General features: G+C 44.4%; 3 protein-coding genes across 6 annotated transcripts in view; 2 read left to right on the forward strand and 1 right to left on the reverse strand.

Moving 5' to 3' along the window:
• trak2 (trafficking protein, kinesin binding 2) overlaps positions 1 to 26,236 on the reverse strand; it is a 56,742-nt gene that overhangs the window by 17,745 nt on the left and 12,761 nt on the right. For 3 of the 4 annotated variants that reach the window (XM_055908528.1, XM_055908527.1, XM_055908530.1), the window contains 7 exons: positions 7,233 to 7,280; positions 6,729 to 6,805; positions 6,502 to 6,618; positions 6,177 to 6,386; positions 2,803 to 2,881; positions 2,531 to 2,661; positions 2,368 to 2,442 (listed from right to left, as the gene is read on the reverse strand). In XM_055908528.1, the coding sequence (XP_055764503.1) occupies positions 2,368 to 2,442; positions 2,531 to 2,661; positions 2,803 to 2,881; positions 6,177 to 6,386; positions 6,502 to 6,618; positions 6,729 to 6,805; positions 7,233 to 7,280 (737 nt within the window). The remainder of the gene's footprint in view (positions 1 to 2,367; positions 2,443 to 2,530; positions 2,662 to 2,802; positions 2,882 to 6,176; positions 6,387 to 6,501; positions 6,619 to 6,728; positions 6,806 to 7,232; positions 7,281 to 26,236) is intronic. The other variant, XM_055908529.1, reaches the window with a different exon arrangement.
• Positions 13,393 to 14,907, forward strand: LOC129840566 (E3 ubiquitin-protein ligase TRIM21-like). The gene has a single exon (XM_055908534.1). The coding sequence runs from the start codon at positions 13,394 to 13,396 to the stop codon at positions 14,663 to 14,665; it is 1,272 nt and encodes a 423-aa protein (XP_055764509.1). The 5' UTR covers position 13,393; the 3' UTR covers positions 14,666 to 14,907.
• LOC129840565 (E3 ubiquitin-protein ligase TRIM39-like) lies at positions 15,368 to 18,049 on the forward strand. The gene is made up of 2 exons (XM_055908533.1): positions 15,368 to 15,630; positions 16,299 to 18,049. The coding sequence occupies exon 2, from the start codon at positions 16,308 to 16,310 to the stop codon at positions 17,577 to 17,579; it is 1,272 nt and encodes a 423-aa protein (XP_055764508.1). The 5' UTR covers positions 15,368 to 15,630; positions 16,299 to 16,307; the 3' UTR covers positions 17,580 to 18,049.

Below are 26,236 nucleotides of genomic sequence, written 5' to 3' on the forward strand. Positions count from 1 at the left end.
GACGTTGCTCTCAGGGAGAGGACTGATAGAAGGAGAACAAAAAGGGAACACATTGTTACTTTGGCCCACCGCCTAGAAACTATGTGTGCAAGGTCATGATCAGCCTATTGCACCCTGAGAGCAGAGACACCTAGTTTGTAAAAAGAGTGTTGAAGGGAGAGCATTGCTTCAGAGCTTCTGACACACTTGTACTTCGAGTATTAAGTTTGTTGTAACCTCTCCGGCCGTGATAATAAAGATCTGTTCACTTTGACTGAGTCCCCTCTGCTAGGTGGTTCAGCTACACAACATAGTTAACCCTCTGCTAGCTGGTTCAGCTACACAACACAGTTAACCCTTTGCTAGCTGGTTCAGCTACACAACAACATAGTTAACCCTTGGCTAGCTGGTTCAGCTACACAACATAGTTAACCCTTTGCTAGCTGGTTCAGATACACAACAACATAGTTAACCCTCTGCTAGCTGGTTCAGCTACACAACAACATAGTTAACCCTCTGCTAGCTGGTTCAGCTACACAACAACATAGTTAACCCTCTGCTAGCTGGTTCAGCTACACAACAACATAGTTAACCCTCTGCTAGCTGGTTCAGCTACACAACAACAACATTGTCAATCCTCTGCTAGCTGGTTCAGCTACACAACAACATAGTTAACCCTCTGCTAGCTGGTTCAGTTACACAACAACATAGTTAACCCTCTGCTAGCTAGTTCAGCTACACAACAACAACATTGTCAATCCTCTGCTAGCTGGTTCAGCTACACAACAACATAGTTAACCCTCTGCTAGCTGGTTCAGTTACACAACAACATAGTTAACCCTCTACTAGCTGGTTCAGCTACACAACAACAACATTGTTAATCCTCTGCTAGCTGGTTCAGCTACACAACAACATAGTTAACCCTCTGCTAGCTGGTTCAGTTACACAACAACATAGTTAACCCTCTGCTAGCTGGTTCAGCTACACAACAACATTGTTAATCCTCTGCTAGCTGGTTCAGCTACACAACAACAACATTGTCAATCCTCTGCTAGCTGGTTCAGCTACACAACAACATAGTTAACCCTCTGCTAGCTGGTTCAGTTACACAACAACTTTGTTAACCCTCTGCTAGCTGGTTCAGCTACACAACAACTTTGTTAACCCTCTGCTAGCTGGTTCAGCTACACAACAACAACATAGTTAACCCTCTGCTAGCTAGTTCAGCTACACAACAACAACATAGTTAACCCTCTGCTAGCTGGTTCAGCTACACAACAATATAGTTAACCCTCTGCTAGCTGGTTCAGCTACACAACAACATAGTTAACCCTCTGCTAGCTGGTTCAGCTACACAACAACAACATAGTTAACCCTCTGCTAGCTGGTTCAGCTACACAACAACAACAACATAGTTAACCCTCTGCTAGCTGGTTCAGCTACACAACAACATTGTTAACCCTCTGCTAGCTGGTTCAGCTACACAACAACATAGTTAACCCCCTGCTAGCTGGTTCAGATACACAACAACATAGTTAACCCTCTGCTAGCTGGTTCAGCTACACAACAACATAGTTAACCCTCTGCTAGCTGGTTCAGCTACACAACAACATAGTTAACCCTTTGCTAGCTGGTTCAGCTACACAACAACATAGTTAACCCTCTGCTAGCTGGTTCAGCTACACAACAACATAGTTAACCCCCTGCTAGCTGGTTCAGTTACACAACAACATAGTTAACCCCCTGCTAACTAGTTCAGATACACAACAACATAGTTAACCCTCTGCTAGCTGGTTCAGCTACACAACAACAACATAGTTAACCCTCTGCTAGCTGGTTCAGCTACACAACAACAACATAGTTAACCCTCTGCTAGCTGGTTCAGCTACACAACAACATTGTTAACCCTCTGCTAGCTGGTTCAGCTACACAACAACATTGTTAACCCTCTGCTAGCTGGTTCAGCTACACAACAACAACATTGTTAACCCTCTGCTAGCTGGTTCAGCTACACAACAACAACATTGTTAACCCTCTGCTAGCTGGTTCAGTTACACAACAGTTAAATACCCGCAGTCTATGACCGTATTCCACACATACTCATTCATCAGTAATAAACACCTTAACTTAAACCTTGATGCAGCTAATAACCTTGAACACAAATTCACTGCTTGTGTCAACATAACAAACCAAACCCAATATAATATTTGAAATACTACAACTCTGGGCCATATCATGCTGCTTATCAGGTGCAGTTCTGCTCTGACATATAGCTGTGGTGCAAATGCTGTTGGAGAGTTATGAAATGTTGTTCGGAAAAGGGCACGCCTTAAGGCACTTCTATGGAGTCAGAGAGTTCATTGAACTGTTCATCGCTAGACAACTCACCTCTGCAGTGAGTGATCTCTGGGCATCTTTCGAGGCCTGTAGGTGAATCCGCAGCTCCTCTTTCTCCAGGGCCAGCTGGAAACACACTTCATCAGTACTATTACTCTACAATTATTACTACAACATCAACTTCAAACAGCGCTCTTCCTCCCCTTCCTCTCACCTCTTTGACGCGGTGTTGGAGCTCTACTATCTGGGAGAGGAGCTGGGAAATCTCCTCCTGGTGTCTCACCACCTCTTCATTCTTATGGGACAGCTCCTCTGTCAGGTTCACCATCTGACTGTTGGACTCGCCTGAACCAACCCACACAGCTCTTTAATCCTTAGAGATCAATAACCTAATTACTTGTTAATTGACCTGATTCATGGCTTTTTTGTGCGTGTGATTGTGTGTGTGTGTGCGTGAGATTGTGCGTTTGAGTGCATGTGACTCACGTAGCTCCTTGACACAGTCGCTGACCAGCTGTTGTTCTTTCTCCTCGTAGGTGAAGGTCTCACTCTTCAGATGACGGGCCTGGTCGGACCACAGGGTTTACAGTGAGATGTTAGGAACTATCAGATGACGGGCCTGGTCGGACCACAGGGTTTACAGTGAGATGTTAGGAACTATCAGATGACGGGCCTGGTCGGACCACAGGGTTTACAGTGAGATGTTAGGAACTATCAGATGACGGGCCTGGTCGGACCACAGGGTTTACAGTGAGATGTTAGGACCTATCAGATGACGGGCCTGGTCGGACCACAGGGTTTACAGTGAGGTGTTAGGAACTATCAGATGACGGGCCTGGTCGGACCACAGGGTTTACAGTGAGGTGTTAGGAACTATCAGATGACGGGCCTGGTCGGACCACAGGGTTTACAGTGAGGTGTTAGGAACTATCAGATGACGGGCCTGGTCGGACCAGAGGGTTTACAGTGAGGTGTTAGGAACTATCAGATGACGGGCCTGGTCGGACCACAGGGTTTACAGTGAGGTGTTAGGAACTATCAGATGACGGGCCTGGTCGGACCAGAGGGTTTACAGTGAGGTGTTAGGAACTATCAGATGACGGGCCTGGTCGGACCAGAGGGTTTACAGTGAGGTGTTAGGAACTATCAGATGACGGGCCTGGTCGGACCACAGGGTTTACAGTGAGGTGTTAGGAACTATCAGATGACGGGCCTGGTCGGACCAGAGGGTTTACAGTGAGGTGTTAGGAACTATCAGATGACGGGCCTGGTCGGACCACAGGGTTTACAGTGAGGTGTTAGGAACTATCAGATGACGGGCCTGGTCGGACCAGAGGGTTTACAGTGAGGTGTTAGGAACTATCAGATGACGGGCCTGGTCGGACCACAGGGTTTACAGTGAGGTGTTAGGAACTATCAGATGACGGGCCTGGTCGGACCACAGGGTTTACAGTGAGGTGTTAGGAACTATCAGATGACGGGCCTGGTCGGACCAGAGGGTTTACAGTGAGGTGTTAGGAACTATCAGATGACGGGCCTGGTCGGACCACAGGGTTTACAGTGAGGTGTTAGGAACTATCAGATGACGGGCCTGGTCGGACCAGAGGGTTTACAGTGAGGTGTTAGGAACTATCAGATGACGGGCCTGGTCGGACCACAGGGTTTACAGTGAGGTGTTAGGAACTATCAGATGACGGGCCTGGTCGGACCAGAGGGTTTACAGTGAGGTGTTAGGAACTATCAGATGACGGGCCTGGTCGGACCACAGGGTTTACAGTGAGGTGTTAGGAACTATCAGATGACGGGCCTGGTCGGACCAGAGGGTTTACAGTGAGGTGTTAGGAACTATCAGATGACGGGCCTGGTCGGACCACAGGGTTTACAGTGAGGTGTTAGGAACTATCAGATGACGGGCCTGGTCGGACCAGAGGGTTTACAGCGAGGTGTTAGGAACTATCAGATGACGGGCCTGGTCGGACCAGAGGGTTTACAGCGAGGTGTTAGGAACTATCAGATGACGGGCCTGGTCGGACCAGAGGGTTTACAGCGAGGTGTTAGGAACTATCAGATGACGGGCCTGGTCGGACCAGAGGGTTTACAGCGAGGTGTTAGGAACTATCAGATGACGGGCCTGGTCGGACCAGAGGGTTTACAGCGAGGTGTTAGGAACTATCAGATGACGGGCCTGGTCGGACCACAGGGTTTACAGTGAGGTGTTAGGAACTATCAGATGACGGGCCTGGTCGGACCAGAGGGTTTACAGTGAGGTGTTAGGAACTATCAGATGACGGGCCTGGTCGGACCACAGGGTTTACAGTGAGGTGTTAGGAACTATCAGATGACGGGCCTGGTCGGACCAGAGGGTTTACAGCGAGGTGTTAGGAACTATCAGATGACGGGCCTGGTCGGACCAGAGGGTTTACAGCGAGGTGTTAGGAACTATCAGATGACGGGCCTGGTCGGACCAGAGGGTTTACAGCGAGGTGTTAGGAACTATCAGATGACGGGCCTGGTCGGACCAGAGGGTTTACAGCGAGGTGTTAGGAACTATCAGATGACGGGCCTGGTCGGACCACAGGGTTAACAGTGAGGTGTTTAGGAACTATCAGATGACGGGCCTGGTCGGATCAGAGGGTTTACAGTGAGGTGTTAGGAACTATCAGATGACGGGCCTGGTCGGACCACAGGGTTTACAGCAAGGTGTTAGGAACTATCAGATGACGGGCCTGGTCGGACCAGAGGGTTTACAGCGAGGTGTTAGGAACTATCAGATGACGGGCCTGGTCGGACCACAGGGTTTACAGTGAGGTGTTAGGAACTATCAGATGACGGGCCTGGTCGGACCAGAGGGTTTACAGTGAGGTGTTAGGAACTATCAGATGACGGGCCTGGTCGGACCACAGGGTTTACAGCGAGGTGTTAGGAACTATCAGATGACGGGCCTGGTCGGACCACAGGGTTTACAGCGAGGTGTTAGGAACTATCAGATGACGGGCCTGGTCGGACCACAGGGTTTACAGTGAGGTGTTAGGAACTATCAGATGACGGGCCTGGTCGGACCAGAGGGTTTACAGTGAGGTGTTAGGAACTATCAGATGACGGGCCTGGTCGGACCACAGGGTTTACAGTGAGGTGTTAGGAACTATCAGATGACGGGCCTGGTCGGACCAGAGGGTTTACAGTGAGGTGTTAGGAACTATCAGATGACGGGCCTGGTCGGACCACAGGGTTTACAGTGAGGTGTTAGGAACTATCAGATGACGGGCCTGGTCGGACCACAGGGTTTACAGTGAGATGTTAGGAACTATCAGATGACGGGCCTGCTCGGACCAGAGGGTTTACAGTGAGGTGTTAGGAACTATCAGATGACGGGCCTGGTCGGACCAGAGGGTTTACAGTGAGGTGTTAGGAACTATCAGATGACGGGCCTGGTCGGACCAGAGGGTTTACAGTGAGGTGTTAGGAACTATCAGATGACGGGCCTGGTCGGACCAGAGGGTTTACAGTGAGGTGTTAGGAACTATCAGATGACGGGCCTGGTCGGACCAGAGGGTTTACAGTGAGGTGTTAGGAACTATCAGATGACGGGCCTGGTCGGACCAGAGGGTTTACAGTGAGGTGTTATGAACTATCAGATGACGGGCCTGGTCGGACCAGAGGTACAGAGGTTAGAGTAAGGTGTGAGGGGCCCACTATGAAGCGTTAAAAGCCTGGACAGCAGAAAGTGCACAGTCGAAGTAGAATTAGCACGGACCACAGATCTGGGATCAGATCACCCTACCGTTTATCCTAACCTTAACCCTATGGGTCCTGGTCAAAAGTAGTGAACTCTAGGAAATAGGGTGTCATGTCAGCTATACCTCAGAGCGTAGGGCCAGGTTCTCCTCTTCCAGATCAGACATTTTCCCCTGCAGGGCCTCCAGCTGGCTGAGGGCCACAGCTGGCGCTAGGGGTTGGCGGGGGTGCAGCGGTGTTGAGCAGCTGGAATCAGTCTCACTCTCCTCCGAAGCGCTGGCCACCATCCGCAGCAACTCATCCTTTTTCCCCAGCTCATGTTGTAGCTGGTGCACCTGGGACGGGGGGGGGGGGACGGGGGGGGGGGGGTCAGAGGGGGTGTGGTGTGTACAGTAGTGTGTGTGTGTGTACAGTAGTGTGTGTGTGTGTACAGTAGTGTGTGTGTGTTACCTGGTCCAGGGCCTGTGCTAGCTGTTCCTCCACAGACTCATTGCGTTCCTGGAGCAGGTGGTTCCTCTGAAGCAGAGACTGACCAATCCGAGCGGCCAGCTCCAAGTCCCGGTCCCGCTGCAACCAATGATACATGCAACAGTTAGTCCACCAATCACGCGGCCACAATCATCAATGACAACTAATCACCGCCATGTGTCAAAGACAATGCACCAATGAGAGCCCACCTCAGCCAATAGATGTGTGACAACCTCAATGTCATTGTAGGTCTTGGTCATCTGCTCCACTCTATCAGCACTGAGGACTGGAGAGAGAGAGAGAGAGAGAGAGAAAATCTAATTTTAGCAGGGGAACAAGAAAACACGCCAGAATACACACACCAAAATAAGCAACACGTTCATGCACAAAGACACAGACTATGTTAATGCATGCGCCTCCATGCAAGCACACCAACTTTCCTGTGAAACAGCCTAAGACACTACAAGCTATGGATCCACACACTACTAGATGCCAGGACAAGCCCACTAGTGGCAGTAGACTTAGTGTGTGAGTGTCTGCTGTCCTACGGTATAGCAAGAGAGAGTCTCCAAAGCTCCAGGGGGCCACTCAGCCTAGTCTAATCCAGGTTTGAGAGCACTGTCTGGGCCTACTGGAGGACTGAAGCCCTCCCCCCTCACGCTCTGGAGCTATCCGTGGAGAAAGATGCAGAGAGAGAAAATGAAGCACTTTACCTCGGGAGCCAGGGTGAGAGTAGGAAGAGGGATCCAGGGAAAGATAACCTGGAGGAAGAGAGACAACGGAGGAGAGGGAAGGGAACGAGGGAATAGCAAGGAGAGAGAGAAAGAGATGTTAGATGGCAAGAAAGAGGGGAATCAGCTGAGCAGAGAGAGAAGAACCTAGGAGAGAAATACCAGCTGAGCAGAGAGAGAAGAACCTAGGAGAGAAATACCAGCTGAGCAGCGAGAGAAGAACCTAGGAGAGAAATACCTAAAAATCCAGAGGGCAATAGAGAGTATAAAGGGAGAGAAAAAAAGATTGTGAGAGAGATAGAGAGGGACAGAAAGAGAGAGCAGAAGCAGGAGAAATCATGTGTCTACTTTAGATAGGGTTAGGGGGATTAGAATGTGTGGTTTGTTTGGGTTCAGCACCTGACTCGGAACCGCAACCCCAGCAGCACTGCTAGCTGGCCCTGGGTAGAGAGATACCAACCCATTTTATTTATTACGGTCAACCTTGACCCCTGGCCTCCAACCCCAGCCTGACCCTTTACACTAGGTCAACCGGGTAACCATCAAATAAAACAGCATTATATGTAATACTGTGTGTGCATCATGTTTATTGCAATTCAGCTTGTAAATTGAAGGGAAAATACATTTGCAACGTCATGTCTAGTCAGTGTCAGTGTCCCTAGCGTCTCTGGTTGGGTGGACAGATGACGGGCAGACCAGCAGCAACAGAACACAGCAGACTAGGAGACAGAAGCTACTGCAGTGCTCCTCTGGTTTCAACTGCTGTTTACTGAAGCTGCTATGCCAAGTCACTTTACTACTTGTATTAATGTTCCATTTTGATAAATCACAGATAAATACTTCTCATACTAGTTTTTCCTTCTACTTTTTATTACTACTTGTATTAAAGTCTCCATTTTGATAAATCACAGATACTGTATGTACATACTTCTCATACTACTTGTTATTTTTGGGACTTTTGTATTTGGCATTTTATTTTTGAATGATATTGTACTGCATTGTTGAGAAGAGTTAGTGAGCGTTTCACTGTACTGTGTGCCCGTGCCAAATAAACTTTGATTGACTGGTCATATTGGATTGTGAAAGTGTAAGTATAAAGTGCATAACTCTCCTGCTCCTCATCGTTCTACACACAGCTACACAGTCAACCTGTCAAGATAAAAAGGGAACCCCCTCCCAGGTAAGTGGTTTAACCTGGATTATTTACTTCATAATCACACTGCTTTGTGTTTCTCACCTGTTCTTTCTTTCTTCATATTTAAAAAAAATCTGGAATAATTAGTGAATTGACAATTTTACAAGTATGTTAAATGTCACTTATCCAAAATGTGAATACATTTACATTTAAGTCATTTAGCAGACGCTCTTATCCAGTGACTTACAGTTAGTGAATTCATCTTAAAATAGCTAGGTGGGACAACCACCTCAGTCATAGTAAGTATATTATCTTCTCTTACACTCTGTATTAAAAGCATGGTCAGTCTGTGGAAAACTGAACCAATATCATTTCGGTAGAACTACATATACCATCTAAAGATAAATGTAGTATTCAAATAGTGAATTTCTATGTAATTCAGGCTAATTCCAGTTGCTCCACAGACAGATATGGAAAACGCTGACTGATCATGTGATCACAAAGAGGTCTTACCACACCTGCTAGGAGCTTCCTGTCCTGACCATATTTGGTAAAAAGAGGTCCAGTGCAAGGCAGATGGAAACTGAAAGTGGGTTGACGTTTTTCACAGATCTCCATACAATTTTCTGTTCCCAAAACCTGTTATGAAAAAGGTCCACTAAGTTTTGTAGACTTGACTCATTGACAAGCTTTCAACCTGTATACAGATGGGACGTTTCATCCATCATTTTGCTTCTCTTTTCTGCCTTATCACTGGACTTCCTCTTCTTACCAAATATGGTCAGGACAGGAAGCCTAAAACAAATGTGAGGATATACTCTATATGTGATCAATCACCGTTCTCCTTATCACATCTGTAGTGCATCCGTAACCATAAAATATCATTCCTGGAACGAGAAAGCCTTATTGAAATTGTCTATTTGAATACTAGAGAACAAGCCGTCACATCCACTAGGGGCTTCATCTCCTTACCATATCTGAAACTGGGTTGACATTCAGCTAAATGTTTTCATAGATGAAAATACGATCTCTATACAATTTTCTGTTCCCAAAACTAGAATCCGTTATGAATAAAATCCACAAGGTTTTGTAGACTTGACTCTATGCCAACCAGGGCTCTAGAGTCCAACCATATTGGTTGCATTAACAGTGCCCCCCCCCCCCCCCCCCCCACCACCACCCCACACACACAAACTATTACCCAGATCAGGCTTCTCTGTACTGCTGCTTCTGAGTGCCCTAATGAGAAATGATCATGATAGCACTACAGCTGAACCAGCTTGTTTCTAGACCTGTTTAACCCATATTACCGGAGCAACATGTTCCTATGAGGACTGAAGACATATTTTACATTTCATAAACCATGTTGCGGGTCGTTAACATTTGTTCAGTTTTCTAGCTAACAACCTGGTAACTTTACCAGTATATACAAACAGTTATCTAGCTAACAACCTGGTAACTTTACCAGTATATACAAACAGTTATCTAGCTAACAACCTGGTAACTTTACTAGTATATACAAACAGTTATCTAGCTAACAACCTGGTAACTTTACTAGTATACACAAACAGTTATCTAGCTAACAACCTGGTAACTTTACTAGTATACACAAACAGTTATCTAGCTAACAACCTGGTAACTTTACTAGTATATACATGTGGGGGTACAGAAAGAAAGGAAAAGGATTAGCCTTCTTCAGGAGATCAACAAATCAAAGACTGATCTCTTGCATGTTGTCACGCACAACTTTCTAAAAAGAGACGGTGTCCAATTTTCAAATGTTATGCATCAATAGGAAAATAGTGCTTTTAAATGTAATGTAAAAACCGAAATATTCCACAAATGCCTTTGTAATGATATCCCATTTTCTCCCCAATTTTCGTGGTATCCAATCGCTAGTAATTACTATCTTGTCTCATCGCTACAACTCCCGTACGGGCTCGGGAGAGACGAAGGTTGAAAGCCATGCGTCCTCCGAAGCACAACCCAACCAAGCCGCACTGCTTCTTAACACAGCGCGCCTCCAACCCGGAAGCCAGCCGCACCAATGTGTCGGAGGAAACACCGTGTACCTGGCCCCCTTGGTTAGCGCGCACTGCGCCCGGCCTGCCACAGGAGTCACTGGAGCGCGATGAGACAAGGATATCCCTACCGGCCAAACCCTCCCTAACCCGGACGACGCTATGCCAATTGTGCGTCGCCCCACGGACCTCCCGGTCGCGGCCGGCTGCGACAGAGCCTGGGCGCGAACTCAGAGACTCTGGTGGCGCAGTTAGCACTGCGATGCAGTGCCCTAGACCACTGCGCCACCCGGGAGGCCCAACATTTTCAGAAGTAGCTAGGAGATATAGCCTGTATGTATGTATGTATGTATGTATGTATGTATGTATGTATGTATGTATGTATGTATGTATGTATGTTGTAGTATGATATAATATAAATATATAAGATATTATATATATATATATATATATATATATATATATATATATATATATATATATATATATATATAAGACCGTCGTGAGACAATTTAGTTTTACTCTACTGATGATGTGTTGTTGCAATAGTAATCAATCGCAATAGTAAATATATATATACACATACAGGCTATATCTCAATCGATTTTAAACTAATCTTCTCTGGTGCTCCTAAATGTTATGCTGTGCTCCTAACTTTTTTTAAAAATTGGGAGCACCAGTGGTACCCTGTAAATGGCAACCTTTCTATAAAAAAAAGTATGTTGTTTAGAAGGAGTGAATTCCATTTCTTGCACACACAGACTTTGTGCTTGGCTCTACCCATAGTATGACAATTCACATTGTAAAAGACGCATGAAGGCTGAGTTCACCAGTCCGTTTCCCTTCATGTATGTAGTAAGAGACACCCGGACGAGCTCAGCCATCCACACGCAATTATTGAACTGGGAACATTTTCACGCTGTGAGAAATTTGACAACATGACGTCACAATCAGAAGGATTGGGAACTATTTCACGCTGTTATATATTTGACAACATGACGTCACAATCAGAAGGATTGGGAACTATTTCACGCTGGGAAGATTTGTATATTTGACACCCTTCACGTGTCAGTCTGGCATGGGCATACCTCCTAACTTAAACCGTTTGAGTACATGTCTAATGGCAGGTATTATTCAAAACTACTTGTCAGCGATTGGACCACACGTTCCAATCAATCAGAGGACGGCCTAATTCAAAGCACACTATTTGGTTGCTTGGGTTTTTGTCCCAAATAGTTATCTAGCTCCTCTAAAGAGGAATCTGATTGGACCAGCCAATTTTTATCTAATTCCAAAAGCCCTTCTGTTGGAGAAATCCCAGACTTATACGTGCAGTAAAACAGAATGGTGAACGCAGCAATCAGTCTGGTGCCACAAGGTTATGAACTATCCAAGGTGAGCTATAAGAATATTCAGTTCCACCACAGAGTGAGAAAAGGTTTGGCACTTGGGACAAATGTCTGTGATAGATAGCATGCAACATTTTAAAGTAGTCAACGGAGTGGGACTTGCTGTGGGTTAGGGAGAGATCAGATCACTTCAACTGATCTGGATGGAGTTATCAGACACTACTGAGCAGACACTCAAGCGTGGAAGGTGGTAGTAAATCACCAATGTTGGCTCTACAACCCCTCGAATACAGGAAAGAAGAAAATGTACCAACTACTTTAAAAAAATGGAGCTGGCACTGAGGTTCCACGTGCACCCTCTAAAACCTGCTAGAGACAAAGAGTCCTGACATAAGGGACTTACTTGGGTTTTGGATTGGTAATGAATGTGTTTTTAGCTTGTAGATGTGTCTGTGGAGGGTTTAGAAACAAATGGAATGATTTACAAAAAAGCTTAAGGTTGTCCCGTTCCACTCACTCAAAGGAGTGATAGACCTAGTCAAACAAAGGACTGATTTCCTCTGGCTCAGTAGGTCACAGCCCCAAAACGTTAGACCAGCCAACATGAACAAATACAAAAGCATTTTGTAGAACTGAAACAAGACCACTTTCTCTTGGTCACAGACGGACAAACATCACTTTGTACTTAAAGAGGAAGTTGCAACAAGTCGGCAGGCATTTGAATGGCATCTGTGCATTGCTCAGAGCCAGCAGGGAAGACCCTTCACTATCATCAGTTCTATGAAATGGTGCCATACTGTACTTTCACAAAATATATTATTTTACAGTTATAAGGAAGGTGAAATCATATAGTTAGTCAATAGATCATTTAATTATTACTATATTTAGAAGGCATATCAGTCATTTCAGGCCCCATTCAACTTTTGTTGAATAGGAGCTACATGATATTTACCTGGGCTCCCGAGTGGCGCAGCGTTCTAAAAGGCACTGCATCTCAGTGCTAGAGGTGTCACTACAGACCCTGGTTCAATCCCGGGCTGTATCACAACCAGCTGTGATCGGGAGTCCAATATTGCGCGGTACACAATTGGCTCAGCGTCGTCCGGGTTAGGCCGGGGTAGGCCGTTATTCTAAATAAGAATTTGATCTTAACTGACATGCCTAGTTAAATAAAGGATAAATTTAAATTTAAAAAATGTTGGGATCATAGTTCTACTATGTACTTGAGCTTGTGTCCTCAAAAGTGAGTGACTACACCTCAGCAACTTCTAACATTTTTTACCAGGAAGGTGAGATTTTAACCGTATGCAGCATTATTAGTTCTTGTTTATGGCCCTCTCATAATTGGGTATCTATGTCTATTAAGGTATAAATCTATTTTTTGCTATGACCTCTAACAGGATATATCTAACTCTGTGGCTGCCCTTTTATTACAGAATGGCAAACTAAAGTAGTCTAGTGGGTGGGACTTGTTCTGGGTTAGGGAGGGATCCCAGAATTCCATCCCAGCCAGTGGAAGGGATCAACCAATAAATCATGTTCCTGAACAAACACTCCAGTACAGCAGGGGGCAGTAAAACACTCTAAAATGAAGACAGCTACATTTCTAACTCTGTGGTCTTCTATTAGGTTTCAGAAATGTCCACCTCCAGCAATGTCCTGTCTGAAGAGCAGTTCCTGTGCTCTATCTGTCTGGATGTGTTCACTGAGCCAGTCTCTATTCCATGTGGACACAACTTCTGCAAGGCCTGCATCAGGGAATACTGGAACAGCACTACCCTGTGCCAGTGTCCACTGTGTAAGGATACATTCAACAGAAGACCTGACCTAAAAACCAACACAACACTCAGAGAAGTTGCAGATCATTTTAAGAGGATGAAGGTCACAGACAGAGAGGAGTCTTCTTCCAAGCCTGGAGAAGGAGCACAAGTGCAGCAGATGATCCAGGAGCGACTGCAGAAGGTTAAGGAGATAAAACTCTCAGTAGAGCTCAGCCAGAGAGATGCAGAGAGAGAGATAGCAGGAAGTGTGGAGGTCTTCACTGCTCTGGTGCGCTCCATTGAGAGAAGTCAGGGTGAGGTTATTGAGGTGGTTGAGGAGAAGCAGAAAGCAGCTGAGAGGCAGGCTGAAGGGCTCATTGAAGAGCTGGAGCAGGAAATCACTGAGCTGCTGAGGAGAGGCACTGAGCTGGACCCCCTCCACCAGAACTCCCCATCCCTGATCAAGGACTGGTCTGAGATCAGTGTTCACAGGGATATGCATGTAGGAACTGTGAGGAGAGCTCTGTCTCAGCTGGACGACACACTTCTGAAAGAGATAGAGAAGTTGTGGGATCCTGAGCTGAGGAGGTTACGGCAGTGCTCAGTGGATGTGACTCTGGACCCGGAAACAGCACACTGCAAGCTCATTGTGTCAGAGGACAGGAAACAAGTGAGCTATGGAGACATACGGCAGATTCTCCCTGACCTCCCAGAGAGGTTTGAATGTTATCTATCGGTCTTGGGAAAGGAGGGCTTCTCCTCAGGGAGATTCTACTTTGAGGTTCAGGTTAGAGGCAAGATTGAGTGGCAGGTAGGCGTGGCCAGAGAGTCCATCATCAGGAAGGGCCCAACAGCTGTAAGCCCTGAGGGTGGACTCTGGGCTCTGTATATGAATAGGAATAAGTATGTAGCCAAGGACACACCCCCTATCTCCCTCTTCCTGAGTCAGAAACCCCAGAAGGTGGGGGTGTTTGTGGATTACGAGGAGGGTCAGATCTCCTTTTATGATGTAGAAAACAGGTCTCATATCTACTCTTTCACTGGTTGTAGCTTCACTGAGAAACTATATCCATACTTGAACCCCTGTGATAATGAGGAGGGTCCAAACTCAGCCCCATTGGTCATCTCTCCTGTCAATCACACTGACTGAATTGGGGTCCAGTAAGGCAGAAGTGCTGATAATATTGGGCCGCTTTCAGGGGGTCTGCCAAGGAGTCGTGCACCAAATTTCATTACATCTAGGTGTTTAACATGTCAGAAACTGCATCAATATGATATTATAATCTGAAGCATGCCTGCAATTTATCTAACGTGGTGTTCAATGATCGGTTCATTTGCGCAACATTAATTATTTGCGGTCTGTTTAGACCATGATGTTTGATATGGTGTTAAAGTCAGAGGATAATGCTTGAAATCTGATCTACAGTAGAATATGTTTTAGCTTGTCTGGGTCTTTGTTCCCATTTTTCAGTCTAGTGTGTTGAGACGTTGTTAGGATTCATTTGGGAGTTTGTACTGAATTATCCAACTCTAGTACAATGCATTACATTTCTAGTGAGTTTTATGTTTTAGTTGCATGTGGTCCATGTCAAATAAACATGATAAAATAAATAAATGCTTTATTCTTGTTTTTATGAGTATAAAATTGTTTATAAGAGTGATACATTGGAACAGAGAGGTTACTGCAGCAGTGGCTTCTGAGGCCCACACTGACCTCTAGATGTGGCCCCTCCCCCCCCCCTCCAGAAGCCAGGGTTAAAAATACATACAAGCCCCGGTGTCATTTGAGACACAGGAAGGAAGACACCTTCACTAGACTCTGATACATTTATACATGACTCAAAAACATGCACACACACACACACACCAAATGTGCACACACACACACACACACACAGCTAGTTTGCACTTAACTGTACGACCTTACATTGTCAAAAAAAATAAACTAAGCACAGAGAACGTGAAACAGTTAAGTTGTGGCAGAACAGGAAAGAGTTGAGTGATAACATTTAGCTGAAGTGAAAGTGAAACTGCATAACTCTCCTGCTCCACATCACTCTACACACAGATACACAGTCAACCTTCTGTCAAGACTAAGAGGGAAAACACACCCAGGTAAGTAGAGAAAGAGGAATATAGACACTGGTGATCATTTCACTCCAAAATCACATTACTTTGTTTCTCAGCTGTTCTTTCTTTGATCTTTGTAAAACAATCTGGTAAAAATTTGAGAATTGACAATGTTACAGGTACATTGAAAGACACTTTCCAAATGTGAAGACATTTAGGGCATGTGCTCCATAAAATACAAAAAGGTAGACCAAATTCTACGTCTCCTGGATATTGTTTCTCTATCTACAGTACTCTGGGTAAAAAGCATGGTCTGTCTGTGGAACACTGAATCAATATTATTTTGGTAGATCTATGTACACTCTTGTATTACCATCTAAAAGATACAATTAGTAATCAAATAGCACATTTCTATCCAACGCTTACTCATTCCAGGAAGTCATTTTATAGAACTGATTGCTCCACAGATAGAAGAGGGAAAATAAGATTGTTCACACAGAGACAAATGCTTGTGATGGCATGCAGCATTTTAAAGTAGTCTAGTGGGTGGGACTTGTTCTGGGTTAGGGAGGGATCACAGAATTCCATCCAAGCCAGTGGAAGGGATCAACCAATAAATCATGTTCCTGAACAAACACTCCAGTACAGCAGGGGGCAGTAAAACACTCTAAAATGAAGACAGCTACATTTCTAACTCTGTGGTCTTCTATTAGGTTTCAGAAATGTCCATCTCCAGCAATGTCCTGTCTGAAGAGCAGTTCCTGTGCTCTATCTGTCTGGATGTGTTCACTGAGCCAGTCTCTATTCCATGTGGACACAACTTCTGCAAGGCCTGTATCAGGGAATACTGGAACAGCACTACCCTGTGCCAGTGTCCACTGTGTAAGGATACATTCAACAGAAGACCTGACCTAAAAACCAACACAACACTCAGAGAAGTTTCAGATCATTTTAAGAGGATGAAGGTCACAGACAGAGAGGAGTCCTCTTCCAAGCCTGGAGAAGGAGCACAAGTGCAGCAGATGATCCAGGAGCGACTGCAGAAGGTTAAGGAGATAAAACTCTCAGTAGAGCTCAGCCAGAGAGATGCAGAGAGAGAGATAGCAGGAAGTGTGGAGGCCTTCACTGCTCTGGTGCGCTCCATTGAGAGAAGTCAGGGTGAGGTTATTGAGGTGGTTGAGGAGAAGCAGAAAGCAGCTGAGAGGCAGGCTGAAGGGCTCATTGAAGAGCTGGAGCAGGAAATCACTGAGCTGCTGAGGAGAGGCACTGAGCTGGACCCCCTCCACCAGAACTCCCCATCCCTGATCAAGGACTGGTCTGAGATCAGTGTTCACAGGGATCTGCATGTAGGAACTGTGAGGAGAGCTCTGTCTCGGTTGGAGGAGACACTTCATAATGAGATGGAGAAGTCGTGTAATGCTGAGCTGAGGAGGTTACGGCAGTGGTCAGTGGATGTGACTCTGGACCCGGAAACAGCACACTGCAAGCTCATTGTGTCAGAGGACAGGAAACAAGTGAGCTATGGAGACATATGGCAGATTCTCCCTGACCTCCCAGAGAGGTTTGATACTTATCTATCGGTCTTGGGAAAGGAGGGCTTCTCCTCAGGGAGATTCTACTTTGAGGTTCAGGTTAGAGGGAAGATTGAGTGGGAGGTAGGAGTGGCCAGAGAGTCCATCATCAGGAAGGGCCCAACAGCTGTAAGCCCCGAGGGTGGACTCTGGGCTCTGTATATGAATAGGAATAAGTATGTAGCCAAGGACACACCCCCTATCTCCCTCTTCCTGAGTCAGAAACCCCAGAAGGTAGGGGTGTTTGTGGATTACGAGGAAGGTCAGATCTCCTTTTATGATGTAGAAAACAGGTCTCATATCTACTCTTTCACTGGTTGTAGATTCGCTGAGAAACTATATCCATACTTGAACCCCTGTGATAATGAGGATGGTCCAAACTCAGCCCCATTGGTCATCTCTCCTGTCAATCACACTGACTGAATTGGGGTCCAATAAGGCAGAACTGCTGATAATATTGGGCCGCTTTCAGGGGGTCTGCCAAGTAGTCGTACACCAAATTTCATTTTCGTTTAACATCATGTCAGAAACTGCCTCAATATGATATTATAATCTGAAGCATGCCTGCAATATATCTAACGTGGTGTTCAATGATTGGTTCCTTTGTGGAGCATGACTTCTTTGCGGCCTGTTAAGACCATGATGTTTGATATGGTTCTGTTGTATCTGTTAAAGTCAGAGGATAATGCTAGAAATCTGATCTACAGTAGAATATGTTTTAGCTTGTCTGGGTCTTTGTTCCCATTTTTCAGTCTAGTGTGTTGAGACGTTGTTAGGATTCATTTGGGAGTTTATACTGTATTATCCACACCTAGTACAATGCATTACATTTCTAGTGAGTTTTCATTGTATGTGGTCCATGTCAAATAAACATAATAAATACAGTGAATAAATGTGTTGTTCTTGTTTTTATGAGTCTAAATTGTTTATAAGGACAATGCATCCCAGAGGGCAGTGGAACAGAAGGGTTACTGCAGCAGTGCATTGTAGTAATCTGAGAGACACACTGATTTCTCGATATGGCTCTTCCCTCCACCTCCCAGCACCTAGGGTTAAAATACATACAGGCCCTGGTGCCATCTGAGACACATGAAGAAACAGACATGTTCACTAGACCAACACTGGGCTCTGATACATTTATACATGACTTGAACACACAAACACACACACAGCTAGTTTGCCTTTAACAAAAAAAAAGAAATGGTCAAATAAACTAAACCAAGCAGAGAAAGTGCAACAGCGAAGTGCTGTCCAGAACAGGGATGAGTTGAGAGAACTTTTAGCTAAAGTGAAAGTACAACTCCATAACTCTCCCCTCTTGACAGGAGGTGGACTGTGTAGAGCAACGAGGAGCAGGAAACACACCCAGGTAAGTACAGAAATAAAAATATTAACCTGGACATCGGGGATTATCATTTAAAAAAGTATCGTTCTTTCTTTGCTCTTTGTTAAATTCTGACTTAAATCTGAGAATTGACAATGTTACAAATACATTTAAAGTTACTTCTCCACATGTAAATACTAAATGTGTTCCATAATATACAAGGGTAGGTCAAAAAACACACATCCTGGATATCTGGTCTCTACCTACTCTGGATTAAAAGCATCATCTATCTGTGGAAAACTGTGAATCAATATTATATGGGTAGAACTACATACTTAGCGTCTAAAGATATATTTAGGATTCAAATAGTGAATTTCTAATGCTGACTCATTCAAGGAAGTAATTTTATAGATCTGGTTGCTCCACAGATGGAAAGGGGAAAACCCAGATTGTTTACAGATACAATGGCAAGAAAAAGTATGTGAACCCTTTGGAATTACCTGGATTTCTGCATAAATTAGTCATAACATTTTATCTGATCATCTTAGTCACAACAATAGATGAACAGTGTGCTTAAACTAATAACAAATTATTGTATTTTTATTGTCTATATTGAATACATAATTTAAACATTCACAGTGTAGTTTGGAAAAAGTATGTGAACCCCAAGGCTAATGACTTATCCAAAAGCTAATTGGAGTCAGCTAACCTGGAGTCCAATCAATGAGACGAGATTGGAGATGTTGGTTAGAGCTGCCCTGCCCTATAAAAAAAACCTCAGCGAAATTTGAGTTTGCTATTCACAAGAAGCATTGCCTGATGTGAACCATGCCTCGAACAAGAGCGATCTCAGAAGACTTAAGAATTATTGACTTGCATAAAGCTGGAAAGGGTTACAAAAGTATCTCTAAAAGCCTTGATGTTCATCAGTCCACGGTAAGACAAATTGTCAATAAATGGAGAAAGTTCAGCACTGTTGCAACTCTCCCCAGGAGTGGCCGACCTGCAAAGATGACTGCAAGAGCACAGCGCAGAATGCTCAATGAGGTTAAGAAGAATCCTAGAGTGTCAGCTAAAGACTTACAGAAATCTCTAACATGCTAACATCTCTGTTGACGAGTGTACGATACGTAAAACACTAAACAAGAATGGTGTTCATGGGGAGGACACCACGGAAGAAGCCACTGCTGTCCAAAAAAAACATTGCATCTGAAGTTCGCAAAAGAACATCTGGATGTTCCACAGCACTTCTGGCAAAATATTCTGTGGACAGATGAAACTAAAGTTGAGTTGTTTGGAAGGAACACACAACACTATGTGTGGAGAAATAAAAAAGCACAGTACACCAACATCAAAACCTCATCCCCACTGTAAAGTTTGGTGGAGGGAGCATCATGGTTTGGGGCTGCTTTGCTGCCTCAGGGCCTGGATAGCTTGCCATCAGACAGAAAAATGAATTCCCAAGTTTATCAAGACATTTTGCAGGAGAATAAAATGCTATCTGTCCTCCAATTGAAGTTCTTCAGAAGCCGGGTAATGCACCACGACAAAAACCCAAAACACAGAAGTAAATCAACAACAGAATAGCTTCAACAGAAGAAAATACACCTTCTGGAGTGTCCCAGTCAGTCCTGAAATCAATACAATTTAAAATGCTGTGGCATGACCTCGAGAGCGGTTCACACCAGACATCCTAAGAATATTGCTGAACTGAAATAGTTTTGTGAAGATGAATGGTCCAAAATTCCTCCTGACCGTTGTGCAGGTCTAATGCGCAACAGAAAAGGTTTGGTTGAGGTTATTGCTGCCAAAGAAGGGTCAACCTGTTAATAAATTCAAGGGTTCATATACTTTTCCCACCCTACATTGTGAATGTTTACACGGTGTGTTCAATAAAGACATAAAACATATAATTGTGTGTGTGTGTGTTATTAGTTTAAGAAGACTGTGTTTGTCTATTGTTGTGAAGATCAGATCAAATTGTATGACCAATTTATGTATGAGTCCAGGTAATTCCAAAGGGTTCATATACTTTTTCTTGCCACTGTACAAATGCCTGTGATAGCATGTAGCATCTTAAAGTAGTCTAGTGGGTGGGACTTGTTCTGGGTAAGGTAGGGATCCCAGAATTCCATCCAAGCCAGTGGAAGGGATCAACCAATAAAGGCCTTTATCAGCAGACACTGAAACAGCACTGTCCTGTGCCCACTGTGTAAGGACACATTCAACAGAAGACCTGACCTAAAAACCTGAGCTTTCAAGACACACGGCGGAATATCCCTGACAACCCAAAGCGGTTTGGACGTTATCTATCGGTCCTGGGAAAGAAGGGCATCTCTTCAGGAAGATTCTACTTTGAGGTTCAGGTTAGGGGAATAGGAGTGGCCAGAGAGTCCATCATCAGGAAGGGCCCAACAGTTAAAATCCCAGACTCTGCCCCATTGGTCATCTCTCCTGTCAATCACACTGACTGAATTGGTGTCCAATAAGGCAACAGATGACTTAATCTGATTGAGCAAATAACAACTAGGATAACACTTGCAATTGTAAATTGTGTTGATAATAAAATGGGGCACGTTCCAGGTGGTCTGCCATGCAATCACAAACCAAATTTCACAACACCTGTACAGGTGTTTAACAACATGCCAGAAACCGCATCAATATCAAATCTTATTAGTCACGAGCCGAATACAACAGGTATTCACTTTACAGTGAAATGCTTACTAACGAGCCCATAACCAACAATGCAGTACAAATAAGAAATAAAACTAACTAGTAATTAAAGAGCAGCAGAAAACTCGGACCTAGACTTGGTGCTCCGGTACCACTTGCCGTGCAGTAGTAGAGAGAACAGTCTATGACTAGGGTGGCTGGAGTCTGACGACTTTTAGGGCCTTCCTCTGACACCACCTGGTATAGAAGTCATGGATGCCAGGAAGCTTTGCCCCAGTGATGTACTGGGCCGTACGCACTACCCTCAGTAGTGTCTTGCGGTGGGAGGCCGAGCAGTTGCCATACCAGGCGGTGATGCAACCAGTCAGGATGCTCTCGATGGTGCAGCTTTAGAACCTTTTGAGGATCTGAGGACCCACGGAAACTTGAGCGTGAAAACCCCAGCAACATTGCAGTTCTTGACACACTCAAACCACCTGGCACCTACTACCATACCCCCGTTCAAAGGCACTTACACTTTATGTCCTGCCCATTCACCCTCTGAATGGCACACATACACAATCCATGTCTCAATTGTCACAAGGTTTAACAATCCTTCTTTAATCTGATCTACAGTAGAATATTATGTTTGATCTTTTGATTTCTTTTTCACATTTTCAATATAGTGTGTTGAGACATTTTGGGATTGTGTTGTACTAATGAATTAGCTAAACCAGTATAATGCATTACACGGATTGTGTTGTACTAATGAATTAGCTAAACCAGTATAATGCATTACACGGATTGTGTTGTACTAATGAATTAGCTAAACCAGTATATCGCATTACACGGATTTTGTTGTACTAATGAATTAGCTAAACCAGTATTATGCATTACAAGTATTGTGACATTTACATTTTCATTGTATGTGGTTCCTGTCAAAAAAAACTATCAATTAAATATGATGTTCTTGTTTGGGTCTAATATTGTTTAAAATATATACACTGCTCAAAAAAAGAAAGAGAACACTTAAACAACACTATGTAACTCCAAGTTAATCACACTTCTGTGAAATCAAACTGTCCACTTAGGAAGCAACACTGATTGACAATAAATGTCACATGCTGTTGTGCAAATGGAATAGACAAAAGGTGGAAATTATAGGCAATTAGCAAGACACCCCCAATAAAGGAGTGGTTCTGCAGGTGGTGACCACAGACCACTTCTCAGTTCCTATGCTTCCTGGCTGATGTTTTGGTCACTTTTGAATGCTGGCGGTGCTTTCACTCTAGTGGTAGCATGAGACGGAGTCTACAACCCACACAAGTGGCTCAGGTAGTGCAGCTCATCCAGGATGGCACATCAATGCGAGCTGTGGCAAGAAGGTTTGCTGAGTCTGTCAGCGTAGTGTCCAGAGCATGGAGGCGCTACCAGGAGACAGGCCAGTACATCAGGAGACGTGGAGGAGGCCGTAGGAGGGCAACAACCCAGCAGCAGGACCGCTACCTCTGCCTTTGTGCAAGGAGGAGCACTGCCAGAGCCCTGCAAAATGACCTCCAGCAGGCCACAAATGTGCATGTGTCAGCATATGGTCTCACAAGGGGTCTGAGGATCTCATCTCTGTACCTAATGGCAGTCAGACTACCTCTGGCAAGCACATGGAGGGCTGTGCGGCCCCACAAAGAAATGCCACCCCACACCATGACTGACCCACCGCCAAACCGGTAATGCTGGAGGATGTTGCAGTGGCTAGATGTGCTAAGCTTATAGAGACATACCCCAAGAGACTTGCAGCTGTGATTGCTGCAAAATGTGGCTCTATAAAGTATTGACTTTGGGGGGGTGAAAACTTGAGTGCATAAGTATTCTGTTTTCTTGTCTTATTTGATTGTTTGTTTCACAAGAAAATATATGTTGCACCTTCAAAGTGGTAAACATGTTGTGTAAATCAAATGATACAACCTCCCCCAGAAAAATCTACTTTAACTCCAGGTTGTAAGGCAAAATAGAAAAAATGCCGGGGGGGGGTGAATACTTTCACAAGCCACTGTAAACCCACACAGCGTCTGAGCAAGCAATGACCAATCAGTGACTTATTAACGTTCTGACAAACATGGTTGAACCTTTGTCTCCAATAAAAAGACTGAGACGATCTCTCTGCTAAGGCAAAGACACTGTATATTATGACGAGATGGTCTCCGCCCTAACAATTGGAGTCGTCCCAAAGGTAGGAAGGCTTGCGGTCTGCTTATCACCGTATCCCGCATGGACAGATTCACAGGATTGGACCCTCTCGCTTCACCTCTTCCTCTCTGGCTAAGGTTTCTGTTTCAGAAACACTTCCTGTCTAGAGTTCAAGGGTTAAGGGTATGGGAACATCAGTCATCACCAGGTTATGTAAACAAAACTGGTTATCCTTAGCTTTTAAAAAACATACCATATTACAGTCATTCCTTAATTCAAAATCATAATGGTTTATTATTTATTCATAATCTATTTTCATATTCATATTCAAAAGCTATGCAGTAGAGGGGAATGAGAGAGCATGGGAGATTATGACCTCTGATCTAGGCTCGTCTTCAGATCTAGTCTTCAGCATTACAGTGTAAAGCCTCTGATCTAGGCCAGTCTTCAGAGTGGCATACTGGTATTAGTGCTGAATCCTATAAACCAACCCCACATGTGATCTAGTACTACTCTGTCAGCAGTCAAGAATGGGATAAGCCTATAGATCAACCACAGATGACAAAAGCACAATTCTGATTCTCCCATTACTATGGAGCGATATTAGTGCAGCAGTGTGTGCTCGGGCTTTGATCCTTGAGGCGGAGTGAACGAGTGCACACTTGTCATAAATTAGGCTTATGATTAATATGCTGGGAATAAAACACAGCAAATTCCTTGGGGTTGGGGTGATTAAATATCACAGGGAGGGGAATCAGTAGCCGTGTCCAAATATCCATACTTACGTCCTAAATTGTAGGCCGTTTCAGTATACGAGGAAATAGTTTAATAGTGTGACATTTCGGAAATCTAGTATACTTTAAATGCCCGGAAGTCATACTCATTTCGATCAATTAGACATGGTATGCGCTACCGGAAACAACGCAATCGCGAATGACGCGTTCTCAGTATGCGAAAATATTCCGTTTTATAGTATGTGAATTGTATCAAATAAAGTATGCTTTATGCCAGAATGTTATACTGATTTTGGCTTTTCATCTAGTAGAATTCACTGCACACTTTACAGGAATTTCGCAGCCAATGCCTTAGAGTTTTGATAGCTAGATCTCTCCAAAGTAAACAACAAAACAACTTAGAAGATGGCGAATAGCTCAGCTTCTGCAGTGGAGTCCAAACGTACATATTTTTTGTTCTCCTTAAAATTATCATGACTATTTCGACGTAACGTTACAACAGATCTGCAGCATGCGGTGACTTTATCTAGCTAGTTACGTGATTCAGTAGGACTAGAAGTTATAACTGTTCAACAGTAACGTTGGCAACAGGGTTACTTGCTTGCTGTTGAGCGACAATGTCATATCATTACTCTAGCTAGCTACTAGTTGTAAAAATCAGGACTTGTGTTCAAACTGTTACAGGGTCTGATGACAATACCAGGCATTTCATTCAGTGGAAGAAGAAGGAGAAATGCAGCAAAAAAAGTTTGAGTAAGTCATGAGGCCAGTTAGCTATCTTGCCACCTCACTAAGCACTGCCACTAGCTATAGCGAACGTTAGTAACGCGGTAGCCTACACTCCTATTTTCCACAGCGGTGCTGGTCCCAACACTTCTCTTCTCTGTCTCCTAATTTGTCACGTCGGTTTATCTGTGTTAAACTGATTGTAAAGTGCATGCTATGCATTAGTTTCTACCTGAACGGTTACAGTCTGAATAGGTCTAGCTAGCTAGCTAGACCGGTAAATGTTTCCTTTTAACATTCAAAAATGCACTTGCACATCCGAGCTCTCAAGAGCAGTGAGCAGGTATCACTTCGCCAGAGATTTCTGCTTTACTAAACTAAGTAAACCATATTTGGTATAATAAGAAGTGATGACTTTTATAGAGCTTTTCATAATCAAACAAACCATCTCATGAGTAGCCTAGCTGGTTGGCTAGCTCAACCAATAGAGGCCAAGTCTGAGAGGGACAGTTGATGGCTTGATCAGAGGAGATGACCAGGGAGATGGAGTCCGGTAATGATCTTGTAGAGGGCTAGCTACTCTGGGAACCAGCGGTTTCGGTCGTGGCTTACTACATACTTTTTACTAAATAGTAATTAGTACACAGTATGTCGTTTAAGTAAGTAGTAGGCAAGTCAAGAGTCCGAACACGGCAAGTTTTAGTCGCTGGGTTTCTAAGTGACAGAAGACGTTGGATGGATGCCAACAACCTTTGATACTGACGTAATTTCACTTGATCATGCTGCCTGTAAAAGCTAACTAGGCCTAGTCTATATCAAAACAATCAAGACTGATAGTTAGGAACATCCAGGTGATGCTAGACACAGAATACGTAAAGAAAGTCATACTATCAACTTAGGTCTTCCTCTATAAATGAATCCATCACATTTTAGGCATAACTGTTTTACAGCAACAGTTGTTAAATCTTTACATTAGATCTATCCTCATCCCTCCCATCCTAACACTCCCCCTTATCTCTCTATACACACGCCTTCACTCCATTCCAATCCACACCCCATTCGTCTCTGGAGGGTACCATTCAGTGGGGATAAGGGGCACCGGATTGAGACTCATTAAAATATGACACGCCATTTCTGTCTGGCTGCCCTGGGGTCTAATAACTGCATGGCGGTCTTCATTTATCCTCGGGGAGAAGTGGAGCAAGTGTCCCACTGGCCCTTATCTGAACGGGAGCTTAACGCCCCACTGAACAACCCTCCAGGCAGTACACTTTGTTGGCTGTGCCAGGAGAAACTGTCTGACCCCCTAAATCTTACTGTACCCCTTTACTGTCCCAGTAGGATGCATTACATACTGTACACGCCAACACATGCAGTCAACACACGCACAGATCAACACGCGCACTCACCGTCAACACACACACACGCACCTTCAACACACATGCACCTTCAACACACAT

The sequence above is a fragment of the Salvelinus fontinalis genome, chromosome 41 (genome assembly GCF_029448725.1).
Source record: "Salvelinus fontinalis isolate EN_2023a chromosome 41, ASM2944872v1, whole genome shotgun sequence".
In the NCBI taxonomy this organism is placed as follows: domain Eukaryota; kingdom Metazoa; phylum Chordata; class Actinopteri; order Salmoniformes; family Salmonidae; genus Salvelinus; species Salvelinus fontinalis.